This window comes from Haematobia irritans, chromosome 1 (assembly GCF_050003625.1).
Source record: "Haematobia irritans isolate KBUSLIRL chromosome 1, ASM5000362v1, whole genome shotgun sequence".
Lineage (NCBI taxonomy): Eukaryota > Metazoa > Arthropoda > Insecta > Diptera > Muscidae > Haematobia > Haematobia irritans.
In genome coordinates, this window is record NC_134397.1 from 280,716,338 (window position 1) to 280,737,523 (window position 21,186).

The 21,186-nt window shown below is 35.4% G+C and overlaps 3 protein-coding genes and 1 long non-coding RNA gene across 4 annotated transcripts in view; 2 read left to right on the forward strand and 2 right to left on the reverse strand.

The window, feature by feature from the left end:
* The first annotated feature begins 971 nt into the window (after positions 1 to 971).
* On the forward strand, positions 972 to 11,154 carry rdog (red dog mine). The gene is made up of 7 exons (XM_075298134.1): positions 972 to 1,459; positions 2,835 to 3,065; positions 3,121 to 5,142; positions 5,201 to 5,555; positions 5,621 to 5,771; positions 9,558 to 10,506; positions 10,603 to 11,154. The coding sequence occupies exons 1-7, from the start codon at positions 1,380 to 1,382 to the stop codon at positions 10,895 to 10,897; spliced, it is 4,083 nt and encodes a 1,360-aa protein (XP_075154249.1). The 5' UTR covers positions 972 to 1,379; the 3' UTR covers positions 10,898 to 11,154.
* Positions 11,155 to 11,227: 73 nt separating this feature from the next.
* The window catches only part of LOC142227896 (putative multidrug resistance-associated protein lethal(2)03659), a 67,056-nt gene continuing 57,097 nt past the window's right edge, over positions 11,228 to 21,186 (forward strand). Inside the window, exon 1 of the mRNA XM_075298135.1 lies at positions 11,228 to 11,339. The gene's annotated coding sequence lies outside the window, so the exon portion shown is untranslated. The remainder of the gene's footprint in view (positions 11,340 to 21,186) is intronic.
* LOC142219830 (uncharacterized) lies at positions 17,450 to 18,958 on the reverse strand. The gene is made up of 2 exons (XR_012717796.1): positions 18,890 to 18,958; positions 17,450 to 18,078 (listed from the first exon to the last, which is right to left on the reverse strand). It is a non-coding gene; the product is annotated as an uncharacterized LOC142219830 (long non-coding RNA).
* Positions 18,958 to 21,057, reverse strand: LOC142236813 (uncharacterized). Its single transcript, XM_075308108.1, has one exon. The coding sequence runs from the start codon at positions 21,055 to 21,057 to the stop codon at positions 19,456 to 19,458; it is 1,602 nt and encodes a 533-aa protein (XP_075164223.1). The 3' UTR covers positions 18,958 to 19,455.

Consider the following 21,186-nt stretch of genomic DNA (forward strand, 5'->3'; position numbering starts at 1 on the left):
AGTACAATTATATTTATGAAGACGATTATATTTTGATCAAGTCTTACCAAATAATGGATGGAAAAGATCCAAGGAATTGATTGCAAATAATGTTATATTTCTAAATTAATTAATTAAAAAAGTAACCATGAAAACCAGCTTATTTTCACGGTTAATTTTTTTAATCAATTAATTTTGAAATATTAGATGGTTCGCAATAAATACATTGTATGTATAATTGTATGCCTTTTTTACTGATTTAGTTTTCCATTTAGCGGCTAAACTCGAACTTAATACCACCCTTTAGTTCTTAATTAATTTCCCTGGTTGAAAAAATTATCAAAATGGCAGCATTGAATTATAGATGTTCATTGTTATTACTAGAGGTGTGCGCATGACAAAAATTGTCGTGACACGCGTGAATCACGTGAGTCGTGAATAATATCAGAAGCAACTCTCGTGAATGGGACTAAAATAAATATGTCGTGCGTGAGTAATAAAATCGGTTCGTGAATGTGCGTGAATACAATTTCTGCAAAATCACGCTCACGATAAAAATCAAGATTTAATTCTTAAAAATAAAGATTTAATTCTTACTTATGTTAAATGAAATTGATTTGGCTGTCGAACTATATTTTATTTATAAATTTTGTTACCTTTGCTCATTCCCGGTTGGAAAATGTCGTGAGTCTCGTGAATTTGTCGTGATTCACGTGAATCCTGCGTGAGCGTGAGTCTGTGAAAGTAGTTCGTGCGTGAGTACTGCTTTTCATCTAGTGAATGTGCGTGAGTGGCTACAACAGTTATCGTGCGTGAATAAGTATTTGACTTCGTGAATGTGCGTGAGTGTGAGTGAAATTTCACTCACGCGCACACCTCTAGTTATTACTATAAATTGCGAAATTGATTCTATCTTGCCTCAATGTTGCTAATGTTTGATTAGTATAAAAGCCAATTATATTGTATAAAAGCCAATAAAAAAGAGGTGGGCAACTTGCGAATTTCGTAAAGGATAAATATTTTCCGGCTTTTTTTTTGTCATTGTAATAAACGGGATATACGAATACGAATTGAAATTCTTATTAATCACTAATCACTACAATGACAACATTTATGTTTGACATTGTTGTACGTTGTTGCAAGTTGGGACAATCAGAAGAGAACAAAGGCTGGACCAAGTTGGACGTCATATCGCGAGCCATCAATCGTGAAAATTTATAGTGATTAATTAATTGTTGGCTTCTTATTACTGCCGTTCCCTGCCTTATTGTTTTCTCGCTTGCTTTGTGTTAAATGTCAAATAATCATACATAACAAAGTTAAAATACCAAATATTGCACTGTGCCTGTTTGTGACGTATTTAAATCTAACTGTAAAGTTTTTGTGTAGTAAAAGCAATAATGAATCGGACTCGAAAAAAAATTATTAGGCCAAAAAACCCATATTCCACCGCTAACATATTCTCACGATGGAGTTTTTGGTAAGTAAAGGTAAGTACTATGTTCGCTTTTCGCGTTGAAATTTTCGCGGTTACTTTATTAAAACAGTTCAATATGAAGCAGATAAATTAACTCAATTGACGTGCAATTTCTTGTTCCTATATATTTCGGCAAGACTTTACAGGAATATGTCTGTTTTCATTTATAATTTTGATTATTTCAGGAAAAGTAATCGCGAAAATAAAGTGATTTTCAACTCGAAAACCGAACATAGTACACACCTTAATACAAAATTTTAGTAACGGAGAAACAATTGTAACTTCTGCCAATCTATATGTAATCGTGTCATTCAATTGATCTTGGTTTATCATTCAATACCGTTTCGAAAACATTAACACGTTGTATACCGTACGAGTTGATCTCTTTGTAATAGATCGTTCGTCTCTCCGCAAAACGAACGAAAAATATACAGAGCCAAAGAAGATCGTAATTTATTGTACGTAGAATCATCAGAAATTCTATTGAGATTATTATCAATTTGGCTAAACCGCAGTTTATGGGCCCCTCACCGAATTGCTTGAAATTAATATATGTTATGTAGTTTGGTGAACTGATTCTAACAAGGTAAATTTTTTTCCCCGGAAATGCCCGGGTCGTGAGATATAGCCCTCCAAATGGTGAATGAAAACTTGATATATTTCCTTTGTTGACCAATCTAAACAAACTTGGTATCACATGAAAGCTTATTTAATGCACTTTTATACGCAAATATTTTATGAATATTAAATATAGTTTGGGAGATATAAATAAAAAAAGAAAATTTTACCCTACTTGTTTTGTTATTTTCGTTATATCTCAAAAAGTTTTCGATTATACCTTTTCGATTGGTGTACAATATGTCCTTATAGGTCCACTTTTAGCAAAGTTATTGAGCTTTTATTCAGAGTAGGAACAAAAAAAAAAAAATGATTATTACTGAACTTTCCCCCCTTGGGCCTGCGTTAGCCCACTTTGGACTCTGTCCATAGGAGAAAGTCTTAAATCCCGGCCGAAGGCCGGCAACTTTCCCCCTTGGGCCTGCGTTAGCCCACTTTGGACTCTGTCCTTAGGAGAAAGTCTTAAAACCCGGCCGAAGGCAGGCAACTTTTTATTTTATGGTTTATGGTTCCACCAATGGGTTTTTAACCCATTTTAAAGGAATACATCAAACTCAATCTCTGTTTCTTTGCGAGCAAAATGCAAAAGGGGGCATATCATTCTTGCTATATAAGGTAAAGTGATATACTGTTTATAAGGGCTCGTAGTTTTTCATTACATTGATTAATAATTTATCAAGTAGTCGCACACGTAGTCATTTAGTAAACTACAGCGAGTTTATAATTTTAACGTTCTGTATTTCTGCTGTTTTTCTTATAGGTGGATGAAAGATCTCTTCAGACGTGGTTTTAAAGGACCTTTGGAAGATGAGGAGCTTTATCAACATCACAAAGAATTTGATAGTGCGCGTTTAACCGAAAAGTTTAGTCATCTGTGGGACAATGAGTGCAAGAGGGAGAATCCTAGTGTTGTGCGCGTAATTGTTCAGGCCTATGGATCGGTGTTTCTCCCACTGGGATTCCTGTATTCCATTTGCGAATCGGCAACAAAGTGAGTTGCTTTATTAAAATGACTAATATATTTAGTAATACGATTTACTTTTCAGAGCCGTGCAACCACTGTTTTTGGGTGGTCTAGTAGCGTACTTTGCAAATGGCCAAACTTCGATAACTAAGGATAATGCTTATCTTTTTGCCGGAGGCATTATTCTTTGTTCCATAATCCCAGTATTAACATTTCATCCTTTTATATTCTACATATTTCAAGTGGGTACAAAAATTCGTTTGGCTCTATCTGGTCTAATATATCGTAAATGTCAACAAATTTCAAAAAGCGCTTCAAACGATGGTTTACGTGCACGTGCTATAAATATACTTTCAAACGATTTAGGAAGATTTGACGTAGCTTTATGTTTTCTCCACGACCTTTGGAAAGGTCCCTTGGAATCTCTTTTAATAGGATATTTAATGTATAGAGAAATTGGAGTATCTGCAGTAATTGGAGTCGCTTTTATGTTGAGTTTTATACCACTACAAGCATGGGCGGGAAAACAGGCTGCCTATTATAGGCGAAAAACGGCCGAAAGAACCGATGTGAGAGTAAAGTTAATGAACGAAATAGTACAGGGAATACAAGTAATAAAAATGTATGCATGGGAGAAATCATTTGCGAAAGTTATTGCAGATGTAAGGCTAAAAGAAGTCAAAGCGATTCGAGGAACATCGTACATACATGCTGCCCTAAGTTGTACATCGATGATATCTCCATTATCTGTTTTTTTGGCATTGGTCTCTTATGTTTATCTTGGAGACACATTAACCGCCAAACGAGTTTACACAGTGTCATCTTATTTTAATATGTTAAACGACTCAATGGTCCACTTTTGGCCGTTGGCTATAACATTCTGCGCGGAAGCATATGTGTCTGCCCGTAGGTGTAAAGAGTTCTTATTAGATGGCGATCAAGCAGAAGCTCCAGTAAAGCTGGAAAAAAAATCCAAAAAGAAGTTCAAAAAGAGGAGCACAAATAAAGATACAAGTAAACTCGATACATTATACAATAATGGAAAATGTGATAATAGGCCCATTGCCGAATCGAGTCCCGTTAAAAACGTTAGAGTTCTTAATGTCGAAGCCTCAAGCAAAAATGTTATACTTCGCGATACTTGTGCAACATGGGAAGCAAATGCTACCCCCGGCTATCGAAGTAGTGCTGTTGAGAAACTAAATGTCGAAATCAAAGATAACACGCTAGCTGCTATTGTTGGCCCAGTGGGCTCAGGAAAATCCACATTTTTGAATGTTCTACTGGGCGAAGTGGCAATAGATTCTGGTGAAGTTCTCGTGAATGGCAAAGTATCCTATTGCTCACAAGAACCTTGGATTTTCGAAGGAACTATTCGTGATAATGTTGTTTTTGTTGAAGATTTCAACGAACGCCGCTATAAGCGGGTCCTTAAAGTATGTGCTCTTGAAAGAGATCTTGAACTACTTCCGAGAGGTGATCTTACAATCGTTGGCGAGCGTGGTGTTAGTTTGAGTGGTGGACAAAAAGCTCGCATAAATCTAGCGAGAGCTGTCTATCGTAAAGCTGACATTTACTTATTGGATGACCCTCTATCTGCAGTTGATACACATGTTGGAAGACATATATTTGAACGTTGTATAAACGATTTTCTATCGAATAAAATACGCGTTTTGGTAACTCATCAGCTTCAGTATTTGTTCGACGTGGAGCATCTTCTCCTAATGGGTTCCGGTAACATCGTTGCCCAGGGCAGTTATCAGGAATTGCAAAAATCTAAGCAGTTCCAATTTTTGGCACAAGCACACCATGGATATGGAATGGGTTATGGGGAAAATTTAGCAGATGAAGTCAGTGTTAGCAGCCATATGTCTCGAAGTGATTCGGACAAGAGTGGAGAACATTACCATCCTGTTTTGAGACCAGGAGAAAAGCCTGTTGAAGATGTAAATCGAGAAGCGCAAGCGATTGGTTCGGTTAAATTAGATGTTTATGTGTCTTATTTCAATGCTTTGGAGAGTGTATTCATTTTGATCGTAATCGTCGCTCTTTTCATTTTTACAAGGATTATGCTAACTGGTGTGGATTACTTCCTGTCAAGATGGTAAGATTTTCTTATTTGTTATTGATTATCAAACCACAGTAGCCTTCGCCATTTACAGGGTGATCTGGGAAGAAAATGTAGGTCAGATAGTCGATGAACATGTACTCAACACTACAAATTTCGCGAATGGAATAAAACAAAGTCCGGAAGGAAAAGAACGCCAGAAACGTGTCATAATCTATTCTATTATGCTTGGTTCAACATTGATTGTTTATCTGTTCAGAACTTTTGGTTTCTATCGCATGTGTTTACGTATATCTTTAAGACTGCATGACCGCTTATTTCGGGGAATAACACGGACGAGCATGTATTTCTTTAACACCAACTCCTCCGGACGTATACTCAATCGTTTTTCCAAAGATATAAGAACAGTTGATGCTGATCTTCCGCAAACTCTAATGGATTGTCTCTCCGTAAGTACTTGCTTCAAACATTGGTATGAATTGGAATGAATCGATGCATTTCCGTTTATTTTTAGTTTGCAATTGATATTTCTGGTGTCATGATAATAGTTTCTGTGGCGAATTATTGGCTACTAGTCCCCGCCATTTTGATAATAATGTGTCTTGTAGTTATACGATTCATTTATATTAAGACAAGTCGCAGCGTCAAACGTCTGGAATCAATATGTAAGTTTTTTTTTTATGTGGCAGATTTCGATTCCGAATTGGCTCTTTTTACTTTTTGTCAGAAGTCAAAAATTATAAAACCGTATGCAGTTGTGTGTCGGAAATTCTCCTGGAAAGTTTGTTGCCCATTTTAGTCAATTTAGTTGACGTTCAAATTCACTAACAAAGTTAAAACCGAATTTGCGATTGTTGAGCACGAAATAAAATCTGGGGAATAATCATGACATTCGATATCGAGAATTTTTGATAGAAATCTAAATTTTTCGGTTCACAGGAGTCGATATCGAGTTTTATTCATCGACATTTTTTCGATTAGTAATTTGCTATCGTAAAACATTTTTCGCATTTCGCATCGTTTTCGCCATAAAGGAGTAGTAAATATGTTAGTTTTAGATGGAATTGTTGCTAATTTGTAGTAAATTTACATATAATGAACATATTTTGTATATTTACGACAATGCATCTCGAATAAACGTTAAACAAAAATTGGTGATAGTCGAGTTCGCAGAATTTTGTGTAAAGTCTGGGAAATTTGGCCATATTTGTATTAACCGAAAAAACGAATATATGGAGGATTTATCTAAATCTGAACCAAATTAGATCAAACTTGACACACTTAAATATCATATTAAATATATTCCAGTCAATTGGAGGAAAATCGCATTGAAAATGGGTCTAAAATATGAAACAGTCTACCATATTTCCCCAACTCTGGTGTACTTATATATGGGAGCTATATATAATCTGAACCGATTTTGACTAAATTTGACATGCATAGTTAGAATAATAATTCTGCAATCTCTGCAAAATTTCACGTAAATGGGAGCATAACTTTGGCCCCCGTGATCATATGAGTGTAAATCGGACGAAAGATATATATGGGAACTATATCTAAATCTGAACCGATTTCAACCAAATTTGGCACACTTACCGATACTATTAAACGTACTCCTTGTGCAAAATTTGAAGTAAGTCAGGGCAAAACTCTGGTATTTGAGGCCATATAAGTTCAAATCGGACGAAAGATATATATGGGAGCTATATCTAAATCTGAACCGATTTTAACCAAATTTGACACCGTTAATCATACCTCTCGTGCAAAATTTGAAGCAAGTTAGGGCAAAACTCTGGCTTTTGAGGTCACATAATTGCAAATCGAACGAAAGATACATATGGGAGCTATATCTAAATCTGAACCGAATTTCAATTAAATTTACCAAGCATTGGTCAATGTCAATTCTACTTTCTGTGCAAAATTTAACGAAAATCAGTTGTAAACTTTGGCCTCTGTTGCCATATCAGTCTAAATCGGGGATAAATATATATGACAGCTATATCTAAATCTGAACCGATTTTTTCCAAAATCAATAGCTATTGTCTTTGTTCCACAAAACGACCCTATGCCAAATTTGAGGACGATCGGTCTTAAACTGCGCCCTGTACTTTGTGCACAAAAATACTTGAACAGACGGACATTGCTAAATCGACTCAGAATTTAATTCTAAGACGATCGGTATACTAAACGATGGGTCTCAGACTTTTCATTCTTGGCGTTACATACAAATGCACAAACTTATTATATTTATACCCTTCACCACTACTGTGGTACAGGGTATAATAAGTTTGTGCATTTGTATGTAACGCCAAGAAGGAGTAATCATAAACCAACCTTTTAGTATACGGATCGGCTTAGAATTAAATTCTGAGTCGATTTACCGATGTCCGTCTGTCTGTCTGTCTGTTGATGTATTTTTGTGTGCAAAGTACAGCTCGCAGTTTTAGTCCGATTGTCCTAAAATTTGGTATAGGGTCCTGTTTCGGTTCAAAGACGATCCCTATTGATTTTGAAAAAAATCCGGTTCAGATTTAGATATAGCTGCCATATATATTTTTCACCGATCTGGTCATAATGGGCGTGTATATCAACCGATCTTCCTCAAATTCCGTACATCCGAATATTTTATGAGTCTCGAAAAACTTGCAAAATATCAGCACAATCAGTTCAGATTTAGATATAGCTCCCATATATAGCTTTCGCCCGATTTACACTCATTTGCCCACAGAGGCCAATTTTTTGCTCCGATTTAGTTGAAATTTTGCATAGGGAGTAGAACTAGCGTTGTAACTATGCGTGCCAAATTTGCTTGAAATCGGTTCAGATTTGGATATATCTCCCATATAAAGCTTTCGCCCGATTTACACTCATATGACCACAGAGGCCAATTTTTAACTCCGATTTAGTTGAAATTTTGCACAGGGAGTAGAATTAGCATTGCAGCTATGCGTGCCAAATTTGGTTGAAATCGGTTCAGATTTAGATATAGCTCCCATATATATGTTTTTCTGATTTCGACAAAAATGGTCAAAATACCAACATTTTCCTTGTAAAATCGCCACTGCTTAGTCGAAAAGTTGTAAAAATGACTCTAATTTTCCTAAACTTCTAATACATATATATCGAGCGATAAATCATAAATAAACTTTTTCGAAGTTTCCTTAAAATTGCTTCAGATTTAAACGTTTCCCATATTTTTTTTTACTAACATTGTGTTCCACCCTAGTGCATTAGCCGACTTAAATTTTGAGTCTATAGATTTTGTAGAAGTCTATCAAATTCTTCCAGATCGAGTGATATTTAAATGTATGTATTTGGGACAAACCTTTATATATAGCCCCCAACACATTTGACGGATGTGATATGGTATCGAAAATTTAGATCTACAAAGTGGTGCAGGGTATAATATAGTCGGCCCCGCCCGACTTTAGACTTTCCTTACTGGTTTTTATATATGTTTATATTTTTTCTACATTATATTTTATGTCGCTAACTTAATTTTGTCATTTCGTTTTTTGCCGTCGGCAATGCTAGATAAATTGCATCAAATTTCGATCGAATGCCCTGATCTAACCTTTAATCGTATCGACAATTTTTTCGATACGATTATAAATTCAGTATTGAATGTCGTGATTAGCCCCCTGTTTTATATAAAGGACATACTGGAACCACACTTTTCAATTGCCCAGGACTAATATGGTAACACCTGACTATCTCAATCTTTGCTCTAAGCAGATCTATTGCGTAATATTAGATCTAAATATTAGATTATATGAGTCTTGTATAGAAAACAATTGTTTTTTTTTCATTTTATTAAGCCATCAATACAAAGCATGTGACTAAATGCCTATTATACCTGTATTGTATTAAAAAATATGTGTGGATATTGTAAAACTAAATGTTAAATACCTTGAATTTTTTAAAGAATTATTTTAACAAGAGTCTATGGGTCCCCAGCCACATGACTACGATATAATTAATTCGAAAAATAAGAATGTTTCAATTTACAGTACTCGTATTATTTAAATAATCAACAAGAAAACTCTACAATTAGAAGGCAGTCGATACCATAAACGAAAAACTCGAACCGGAAAGGATTGTTTGTATATGTTAGAATGAATAATAGGAACACAATTTGTACATTCCTTATAGAATTAATAAACGCAAATTCTCGGGTCAAAGCTTCCGGCTCCCACTAGCTCGTGATACTGAACTCGAAAATTGAAAACATATCGGACAATTTTCCTTTCTATTATTTTCACTCGGCTATACACAGAAATGATACACATCGGGTCTGCAACAAAAAATCACCCATTGCCAAATAAAATAATTAAAATCTCATACTGGAGTAAAGCAAATGTCAAGGAATATGAAACGATAATATTGCAAACTCAAGACATCGCATATTTATATAAAAAGTTTTATTAAATTTTAATTTTTTTTTTTTGCAGCCCGCAGTCCGGTATATTCCTTAACAAACCAAACATTCCAAGGACTTGCAACTATACGCGCTTTGGAAGGTGAATCAGCGTTGGAATCAGAATTCCACGACTACCAAAATGCCAATACTTCGGCTTGGTTTCTGTTTCTTTCATGTACGCGAGCATTTGCAATGTGGACAGACATAATTTGTGTTGTTTACATAACAATGGTTACACTCAGTTTCCTTATTTTGAGTTCCGATTTCAATAGTGGAGACGTAGGATTAGCTATTCTACATTCAATTACAATGATTGGTATGTGCCAATGGGGAATGCGTCAAACAGCTGAATTGGAGAATCAAATGACAAGCGTCGAAAGAATATTGGAATATACTGAGCAACCCCCGGAACCATCAATGGAAACGGAGACGAAGAATAAACCTAAGGGCGTATGGCCTACTGAAGGTCGCATAGAGTTTGTTAATTTCAAATTTAAATATAGTCCAAAAGAGTCGTATGTTTTAAAAGATATGAATTTTGCCACTCAACCAAACGAAAAACTTGGCATCGTTGGTAGAACAGGAGCAGGAAAGTCCTCAATCATACAATCGCTCTTTCGCTTGGCGTACAATGAAGGCAAAATTTTTATAGACGGAGTGGATATTGAGAAATTGGGGTTATACGATTTGAGAAGTAACATATCTATAATACCTCAAGACCCCGTTCTATTTTCGGGCACATTGCGTTATAACTTGGATCCTTTGGACGATTGTAGAGATGATGACATGTGGAGAGCACTTGAAGATGTTGAGCTTAAGAGTCATGTGTCCACTTTAATAGGAGGTTTAAACTGTCGCATGTATGATGGTGGATCAAATTTTAGTGTTGGTCAGAGACAGCTGGTCTGTTTGGCAAGAGCAATTTTGCGGAAAAACAAAATTCTTATTTTGGACGAAGCCACCGCTAACGTTGACCCCGAGTAAGTATAATCAATTACTATTCTATTCTCATTTTCTTTACTGTAATGCAGAATTATCCAATATCATTGATCTTGGGGGTTTTTTTTGCTCAACAGGACCGATAAACTTATACAAAAAACTATTCGCTCAAAATTCTCAGCATGTACTGTGTTAACAATAGCCCATCGTCTACATACTGTTATGGATTGTGATCGTATTTTAGTAATGGATGCTGGTCAGGTTGTTGAATTGGGTCATCCATTTGAATTGCTGCAGAAACCTGGGGGATTTTTACGTGGCATGATCGACCATACAGGTTTAGCAACGGCATCTGCGTTATTCCAAGCAGCAGAAGAAAACTATAAACGCAGAATGCAAGATTATCGAGAAGAGCCGAAGAAATTCATATAAATATATTGTGATAATAAAGTGTTAGAAAATAGTATTAATGAATTTACAAAATGCATCTACTGATTTTTGTAGGTAGAACTAATGCAAATAACTGCCTCTTATACATATGTATGTACTTAAGTGATAAAACGTCACAACTGTGTGTTGTAATTGTGGTGCTTAGTCGATTTATTGTTTCAAAATGCTATACTATAGTGTATTCATAATCATAAGAACGAATAGCCATTTTTATTAAATTTTATTAAAATATTGGTCAATCGTTTGCCTTATTAATTCGTCCGAAGCCAAGTTAGTTAAAAGCTTTGCGCTATAGCCATGAATTGGCATGCGTTATTTTTTATATTCTAAGAATGGACAATTAGCAGTTCATTCATATTTTATGGATATGATTCGTCGAATTCCCACCATTTGGAGACATTTCGTCAGTTTTTAATCCCTAAAGGTGAGTATTAAGCTCGAGTTTAGCCGCTAAAGTTAAAATAAATCAAAAAAAATATATGTCTTTGATGTAAATATAATAATATAATTGATACACCCAAAGAAATTTGTTAGTAGGGGCAGCATACAAGTCTGCTAAAACAGCAGAAAGTCTGCTGAAAAAGGGACAGCAGCACTGTTTGCTGAAATAGCAAACATTTCCTGCCATTTTTGAAGCTCGATTACACTAAAACATGTTTTATTTTGGCTAAAACAAATAAAAATGTCAACTTAGGAGCTATCCTAACAGAATTAAAACAATATTTTATGATTATCTATAGTATTTGACCAAAAATCTGAATATTTATCGAATTGAGACATAACAGCAAACAAATTTGTTTGCTGATCGTATTTAGGAGCTTGTAAGTATATTACAGTGCAAAAATATTCCAAAAACTACTTTTGGTTCTTAAATATGCTTTGGGGAAAAATTTATGACCTACAATTTTTATAAATTATTGCTCATTTGGCCCTGAAGTACAAAAATATAACAGCAGACATCGACAGCTGTTTTTAGCTGACTTTTCTCTAAGTTCGGTACGAACTTTAGTACCATTTAGTACGATAAATTTATTCTGTTAAGGACACCTTATACGGTCGGATAAACCCTGCGACACAACACGTTGCGGCGACAAATCCGATTGTATAAGGTCGTGTTCGGTTGTCGGGGGGACGTGTTGGCATAAAATCAAAACAACTTTGATTTTTTCTGGTTGGGTGGTACAAATCATTGAGTGTAAGGGGATGTTCGACAAACATTATCAAAGACAAATTTATTTTTACATTAAAAACAGGCATTTATGCAATGAAATTAATGATGGATCGCCAATTCTGGTTGAAAATTAAAGAAATATATAAATCTAAACCAGTATTGTGACAAAAACGTGGAAAAATTCCACTTCCAATCAATGGGAAACCAGGCGACAAGTATTTTGAAATTCAAGTAATTTGTAATATATTAAATGTGGATTACTTCATGAATTCCAGTTTTTCAGTAAAAAATGGTTTCACCCATAAATCTTCGTACAACTTCATTGTTTGTTTATGCTTCTTCTTATTTCTTCATGTTGTCATCACATTTGTTCGTGCAGTGTAAGGGCAAAACTTGAACGAACACACAACAAATAGACGAAACTCTGTCGGAGTGTTTATCCGACCGTCTAAGGTCCGCTTTAGCCTTAAGCCATCTCGTCATTCAACCGTCGAACTGAATGGATGTGTTTTTGTAATAGCGGATTATTTCATCGTAATAAGTACTTATTACGAATTCCAAGTGTGTAAATTAAGCCACCATGCAGCAAAATTCAAAGTCATTCACTGGGTTGCTATCTTAAGGGCCCAGGTGACGGGTATCGACTGAAGTTATAAATATGGCCAATGACCAAGAGTTAGGCCCAATTAGTCGACCTGTAGACGGGTCGACAGGTTACGATAATTTGACAAGCGAACCTTCCCTAAGGTAACGACACCAAAAGGAGGTAATACCTCAAGAAAGAGATTTAAGGAACGCAGAAATGCTTTGCTTATCCTAAAGAAATTAGGATCAGTCGACCCAAGCAAAGCAATTCCTTAAAATGGGCGCAAGGAGTTTTTGAAGCTGGAAAGAACGCCGGATGAACTGCCATGTTCCAAAAGGGATCAAAGGAATTGATAATGCTTTGTCTGGCGTCTACTCACAGGCACTGGTAAAGTTTCCCGGCCCAGGGGGCTAATCACGGCATTCGATATTGAATTCAAATTCGTATCGAAAAAATTGTCGATACGATTAAAAGTTTGTATCACGGCATTCGATCGAAATTTGATGCAATTTCTCTAGCATTGCCAACAGCAAAAAAAGAAGCAGAACAAAATGAAATGACAAAATTAAGTTAGCGGCACAAAATATTATTAGGAATGATCGGTCTGATACTCGCAGGGGTGCTGGTGTGGGTATATACATTCCACGCAAATTTGCTACTAAGGTAGTTTTCCGAATTTCAAGTCCAGTTGCGGAATCTGTTTTTATTGAGCTACATTTGGGGAGCATTAGGGTTTTATTTGGTGTGGTGCGCCACCAGCTAACATTCATTCATTTGAGGATCTTCATTCGGAACTATTTTTGAACTATTCCAACATCATTGTTGTGGGAGACTTTAATCTTAACCAGTTTGACTTGGCTAAGGCAGCTTCAGACCGTTCGTTTTGTAGTAGGAATAATTTGTCCATTTGACAATTCCCACACACTATGATGTGCAGCATAAGTCATCTTCACTAATTGACTTTTTTCTTATCAGTAACCCATCTTTGATAAATTTCTCTTACCAGTGCAATGCCCTGGTATTTCCCACCATGCGCTGGTTTTTGCTTCTTTTGCCTTAAATTCGCCAGCCAATGATGACTATGATGAATACAGCAGTGCTGCCGCTACTACTTCAATCGAAGTATTTTGCTTCATTTTCACAAAATTTACTTCGTCACTCCTTCTTCCAACAATCTGCTTCATATTTTAAAATTGTTCCCCATATTACATAATTGTTTTTCCTATTCCTTTAATTACGATGAACATAGCGGTTTTAATCATTGAATTATTAACCGATGTCGACCAATTTTTGCATAGTTGTTAGATACCATATACTTACACCATGTACCAAGTTTCAGCTGGATCGGATGAAATTTGCTTCTCGTTTATATGGGGGCTATACGTAAAAGTGGACCGATATGGCCCATTTGCAATACCATCCGGCCTACATCAATAACAAGTACTTGTGCCAAGTTTCAAGATGATAGCTTCTTTCGTTCGGAAGTTAGCGTGATTTCATCAGACGGTCGGACACGCTCAGATCGACACAGAATTTTACCACGACCCAGAATATACATATATACTTTATGGGGCCTTAGAGCAATATTTCGATGTGTTACAAACGGAATGACAAAGTTAATATAACCCTATCCTATGGTGGAGGGTATAATAAAATGAATTCTATTGTTTTGTTTTCAAAAATGTATGCTACTTCAATTTTATTCAATCTACTCCACTTTTTTCCAAAATCTACTTCACTCAATTTTTCACTAGCGGCAGCACTGGAATACAGGGACTTTAGGAGGATGGACAGGGATGGGATTTCGAGATTTTGTGATTCCTAAAATTTTTCACATATTTTAGATGATGTGGATTCGAAATGATTTATGTTTTCATCTTTAATTGATACCTTGTTCGGTTTTGTACCGACTAGAAGATGTATACGACGGACTGATGATTGTTGGATGAAGTTGAGGACTGTTATTAACGCGCGGTCGCTGGGGGACTTGTCTTTTTCTACATTTTTGGCCGATCCATTTGAGTATAACTGGAAGGTGTTTTGCAAATATAGGAATCGGGCGAAAGCGGTAGTCAGAAGGGAGAAAAGGAGACATTTTGCAAAATTATTTGCCAGCTTGGACACCTCGGGCATGTGGAGATTGCTTAAGGAAACGGCATGCTCGAGATCGGTTAATGTGGCTTTTGATTGTGATATTGAGACATTGAACGAGCATTTTGTGCGAACGCAATTGGATAACGTAGAATCACACGAACTTCCTTTCGACCTTTCTGATGGGATGATGGCTTATTTTCTTTTAGAAGTGTTGATGAATACGATGTTGTTTTGGCCCTGAAAAAAGTAAGATAGGGAGCGATGGGGACAGATGGGATACCTATTCGCTTCTTGAAGTTGGTGTATCAATAAGCTCAGGGATAACTTTAATTTTTCTAATTCGGCGTGTAAGTTGATATGGTCATTTTTTTGCCCTAATTTATTGCGTGATAATATACAATTTTGGCTCGATCGGATTTCCCAATGGTCGGCACTGAATACGTTAGCCATTAATCCGGCCAAATCCAAAGCTATCGCATTTTGCTCTTCGAGTCGTTATTTCAATTATGAATTATTTATTGATGGCATTGCTATCGAATTTGTTAGTCAATTTGTCTTGGAGTTATTCTAGATGAGCAGCTACGCTTTTTTCCCCACATAGAATCTGTCCAGCGTAAGGTCTTGAATGTTCTACGAAGGATTTATTCTACTAACATTTTTTTGCCACTTGGTATTAAGTATCGTATAGCTTGGTCGCTACTCATGCCGCAGATACTATATGGACTCGAGGTCTATTCGGGCACTACATCTAACAATATTGACTTACTTGGACGTATTGTTAATTCTGTGGCAAGATTTGTCTTTGGCGTTAGGAGAAGAGAGAATATATCGGGTTATGTTAGAGAATTGTTAGGATGTTCTTTCAGAGATTTCGTTAAGATTCGCACAGTGTATCTTTTCTATAGGACGCTTATGTGCGGAGTAGTTCTACCACTGTGTAATGCATTTTCTTTTATTCGGTCTGCAAAGGTTAATCATATTGATATTCCTCTGAGTAGGTGTAGTACCTTTGATAGATCTTTTCTGATCCGTGTGGCACGTTGTTGGAATTATTTGCCTATTGAATTACAGACTTTTTCACACTCTAATAATGCTTTTAGGCGTATGCTTTTGGAACATTTTTCGGATTATGCTGAATGATTCTCTATTTTTGTGTTGCTTTAACTTGGATAATTGGGCATATTTTAGTGATCATTCTTTAAATGTATTTATAAATGGCTGGGGAGCCAAATATACTATGGTTAAGTAACTTTTTTGTAATTTAGGTAATCTATATTTTAAACTTTTGAATTTAATTATTTTCTATAATTCAGGTATTTTGTTTTGCTATGTAATAAGTTTTTTTTTTTTTTTTGCCCTAGGGATTTTGTATTACTTTGTGGATAAATAAATACTCGTAAATAAAAAAATATTTTAGAATGTAGAAAAACATATGTTTCTGAAGATTTCAAAGTAAGAAGTAAATTTTAGTGCATTATATCTTATGAACCCATATCTCTTTTTACATTCCTCCGAATTCCTTCCTAATTGGAGGATGAGATGAATATAAAATAATTCGGCGACAAATAAGGAATAAAAGTGCACATTGTTATATGGCTCTTTGTCATGCTAGGATGCTCGCTTCTGAACTCGACTATGACCAATTTTTGTTTAACTTTTATTGGAGTTGCATTAGTCCTAAATATTCAAAATATGTTCATTATATGTACATTTACTACAAATTAGCAACAATTCGAACTAAAACTAATATATTTACAGTTCCTATAGATTAGCCCCCAGATTCTCGACACCAAGAGGTTGGTTGGTTTAAGCTAGTCGAATTTGAGGACCAGAGGTCTATAGAATGTTGATTAGTCTTGGGCAAAATCGTTCACCGTAGTGATTCGGACTCATCGTTCCTTTTGTACAAAGGAACTAGTTCCTTCAAATCGTTCCATCGTTCCTTTTCGTTCCGGACTTGTATATTTGTCATCACTGTCATCTACCAAAGACAGACATTACATTGTTTGTTTACTAAGTGTAATGAAGTTCGTGGTCAATTGAAAGATACAAAAATATGGAAAATTGAGTGAAATTACTTCAAATAGTTCATAGTAATATAGTAAGAAAAAAATTAAAGGAATGGAAAATTTAAGGAAGTAACTAAATTCAGGAAGCCAAACTCTTTGGGTGGATTTTTGGATTGAATAATACTATACTCTGTGCAAAATTATTCATTGCAAGAAATTATGATTTTTTTGTCGTTTGTGAAGAGCCTGAGATGGAATTAATGATGCTATTAAATAGAATCAATGATTTAAATACATACGCGCCAAAATGAATGTAAAAAAACAGAGGTAAAAAAAATCAAACTGCGATCCGAGGAACGATGGAGCGTAAATTGAAAATGAAACTAAATGACAAAAGGAACGATGAGAACGAAAGAGATGGAACTTGTGACAGTTGTTCTTTTTAGTGAACCGTTCATTGGAACTAGTTCGTTCCGGAACGACACAAGACTAATGTTGATACTAGGGCTGTCATTCGAGATCGATTTTTACAAATCCTGGGATTCGGGATTTCAAAATATAGAATCCCGGTATATTCCGGGATTGTTTTCGGGATCCCGAAATTTTCGGAATTCTTTAAATATGTTATGCAATAACAATCTATAGCGCCAAAAAATTGTTGTACATTAAACCAATTTAATTTAATTCAATTTTATTAACAAAAATATAACAAAAGAACATAAGAGTTAATTAAAAACCAATTAGAAATTGCTATCATACTTAACGGACACTTAGTCCAAATGAACAATATGAAGAAAAGAAAAATTATGACAAAAATAAATTAAACCCCAATTTCACATCGCTATCTTACTCAGTAAAATATTTTAAGGAATTTAATTTGATAGTAGTTTTGGTTTGCTAAAAAAGGGACAGCAGTAGCATGTAGTTGTTTCAGCAAACATTTTTTACAGCTAAAATAGCAAATAAATGCTGCTGAATTAGCAAACGTGTTTGCTAAACATTTTTGACAAACATCGCTGCTGAAGTAGCAAACAGCGTTAGTTGAAATAGGGAACATTTTTACTGCTATAACAACTACAAATGTTAGTTGTCCCAGCAACAAAATTTGTGGTTTTTTAACGATATGTTGAAATGAAACCCGTAAATTAATACTATAACTAAAACATTTATTAAATATGTGAAATAAATTGAATTCCATCGAACTATTGGAAGTTGAGTTAGAGTGTTGTTCATGATTTATTTTCGTTTGTTTTCCTTCTTTGGCTTTATACACGCGGATAAAACATAACAATGTTAAGACAATCTGTAATGAAAAGAAGTAAAAAAAGCAATTAGTAATTTTATTTATAGGAATTGTATTGAACGATGTCATCAAAGTTGACCAATAAAATAGCTGCTTTTAGCAAAATATCAAATTGATTCATACTAAAAGCATACATTATTCTCTTAAGGCCGTATTTAGTTGGCATTATTTCGCTAAAATAGCAACGTTGTAATGTTATCCTGGTTTTAATACACACATTAAAGTGAGCTTTGCCAATTGTGATACATTCGGGTACAGTTTATGTTAGCTATAGGCTCACTTTGACTATTTAGTCCATTAGGATACTTCAGTGTTGAACTTTTTTCTTGTCCCTGAGTTAGGGTTGCCAGATGGGCTGGAATTTCCAGTTTTTCTATATCATGTCCAGTTACAAGCTATTCAATTTCAAACTAACAGACAGAGTCCAGCAAAAATATAGAGCATTATAGAACATCAATATCAACTTCAAATTGATGCTCCCGAAACGATACGATACATTTTTAAACGAAAAACATTATTCGAATGGTAGAAAATTCTCAAATCAAGAGGCAACATGTTGCAGATACGAGCGACTCGCACATGAAACGACTATTCATATAAAGAACAAGAGATACGAGGAATCACAATCTGAGGAGTTGTCGTCGAGCGAGAGAATCGAAAAGAGTCACATAGAGTGCTAGGTACCCCGCTACGAATAAGTTTATATAAGAATGGCAGATTGGTACATGTTCTGTCACAATCAGAACTCAAATATTCTTTAAACTCGTTAGTGATAACCAATTCGAACACATAAATCCGAACTGACACTAACCCTTTTTGTTTGTGTACCTTCCAGCACTTGTAACTGGAAAGCAATAAAAGAAAGTACACTGGTCGTAATTTCAATAGAATAACTGACAAAAATTTATTGATTTTCAATTGTATATATACCTACGAGATAGTTACATCATTGCCTATGCGTTGTACGAGAATTCATGAGTTTGCATATTGCAGTGTTCCACATGTCGGCCAAGTCAGTTTTGGTGAATTGGGATATATGGTAGCATGATCTGCTTACTCAGTAATTAACGTCCAACACTCACAAATATGGGACACTTGATCATTGACATAAATAAAATGTGTTAAACTAAACATAAATGAAATATAAAACCAAAGAAGTAAAATATGCGGAAATGTAAAAGTAACCTACGACAATGTGTTTCAATGTGTTCTACTTATACGTTGATTAATTTATTTGTAATAAATAGGTTATTGACCAAATAAAGACAAAAAGAAAGAACAAAAGAATTATATTACAGTACAATACTAAACATTAAATGAACCAAAATCTAACATTCTCCCCCGCGTTGACCCATTGGTCAACCTAATAGTAAATTTTTAAACATGAATGGCAAAATTATGTCTTGGAGTAGGTATTGGTCTACTATTACTCGACTCAGGGGATGGAGAATTTCGTCTGCATGGCCTCTTAGATATAAGACATCTACATGATATCAGAGTAAAGATTATGCCACCAATGCATAATGCTGCATACGATATTGATATACTATGTTGGTAACTGCGGTGGTGCTCATTTCGTGTGTTTTCGATTGCCTGGAGTTTCTTCTGTATGGATGATAGTTCGGCCAGATGTGAATCGAGTTGATCCAGTGGCTGATTGGCCTTGGTATCGTTATCATTAACCATGTTGTGTTTTACAACCAAGTCTGTCACACTTCCTAGACTTGTGTATGATGATTTAAGCGTAGATGATAGGGTTTGTTGTCCTGACACGTGAATTGGACCATGTTTTAGTAAACAGTTTTGTTGCAGTGTGAGGATCCCGGATCCTTCTAGTTGCAGCGGTATAATGTTCTTTTCACATACTGCGGTTGCTTGAGTTATGCTTAGTGTGGCATACATCCATTGATTCTGGTGGGTAAGTGGTACCCATGATACGTTAGTTTGTAGAGTCTTCAAGTTGCAATCTGGTTTGGTGACATTCTGGAATAGACTGATCTCACATGAACATATCTCTGCTCCGAAATTAAACTTTAACTGAATATCAGAGCAAATGAAGAGATCTTGCCTAAGGACGTCACATTTCTGCAGGTTTAATGTTGAAACTGGAAAGTACTGTTGTTGGTCTAAATTGACAGCTAACATTGAGCTACAGATATTTATAACTGACAATGAATCACCAACTCGTGTCGGAACTGGAATCAGATGATACAGTTTGAAATCATCTAATTCTACCAATGGTAAGGATATAGTGAACACTACATGATCTTCTGTAAGTCCTCCTTTTATTTTCATTAGCTTGTACATTTGTAATATATCGTCATCAGTAACTGGTAACTTTAGATAGTGTGGCATATGGATCTTTATCTGCTCGATTTCTGCCTGAAGTTGATCTGGGGTTAACAGTAAAGGATTTATCTTCCCGTGATGGACATCAGTTAGGACGTCCAACATGCATGTTTGCATCCCTTGAATTCTATCAGCAATTAATGACAATTGCATCGTATTCAGATTGAAGTATTGGGATAATTTCATCTGATACATCTCATCACTGATTGCATGTTCTCTCTTGCTTATCTCGTTAAGTTTTTTCTCCATCTGTCCGAAGTTGTGTTTAGTTGTTGTCATACTTTGTTTCACAACATTCAGAGTTGAGGTGATAACCGAAGTCTGATCTCTCAAAAGTCTTAACATGACAGAATCATCTGTTTTCATGTTTTTTATAGTTGCTGACATCTGTTCTGCGTACTCCGAGTCCAGAATACCAAACAGTGAATTAGCTATATTTCCAATTATGTTAATAGCACCTCTTCTTATTCGTGATTTACGCAGCAGTTTGTTTTCTAATTCTAGCTCTTGTTCAATTCGGAAAAATTTTTCAAGAATATGGCGACAAGATTCCTTAATTTCCATCATGTCACATGTCTTTTGCAAGGAAAGAGTTTCATCACGCAACAATTTGGTATCCTTCCAATACATTGATAAATCGTAGTAAACAATTAGATTCCATTGGCTTGTTGCAATTTTTGTTCTTCCAACTTCTTCGAAGTGAATTCCCAATTTTGATTCAAATCTTGAGATGTTTAGGTGAGTTGATGATACAATCGG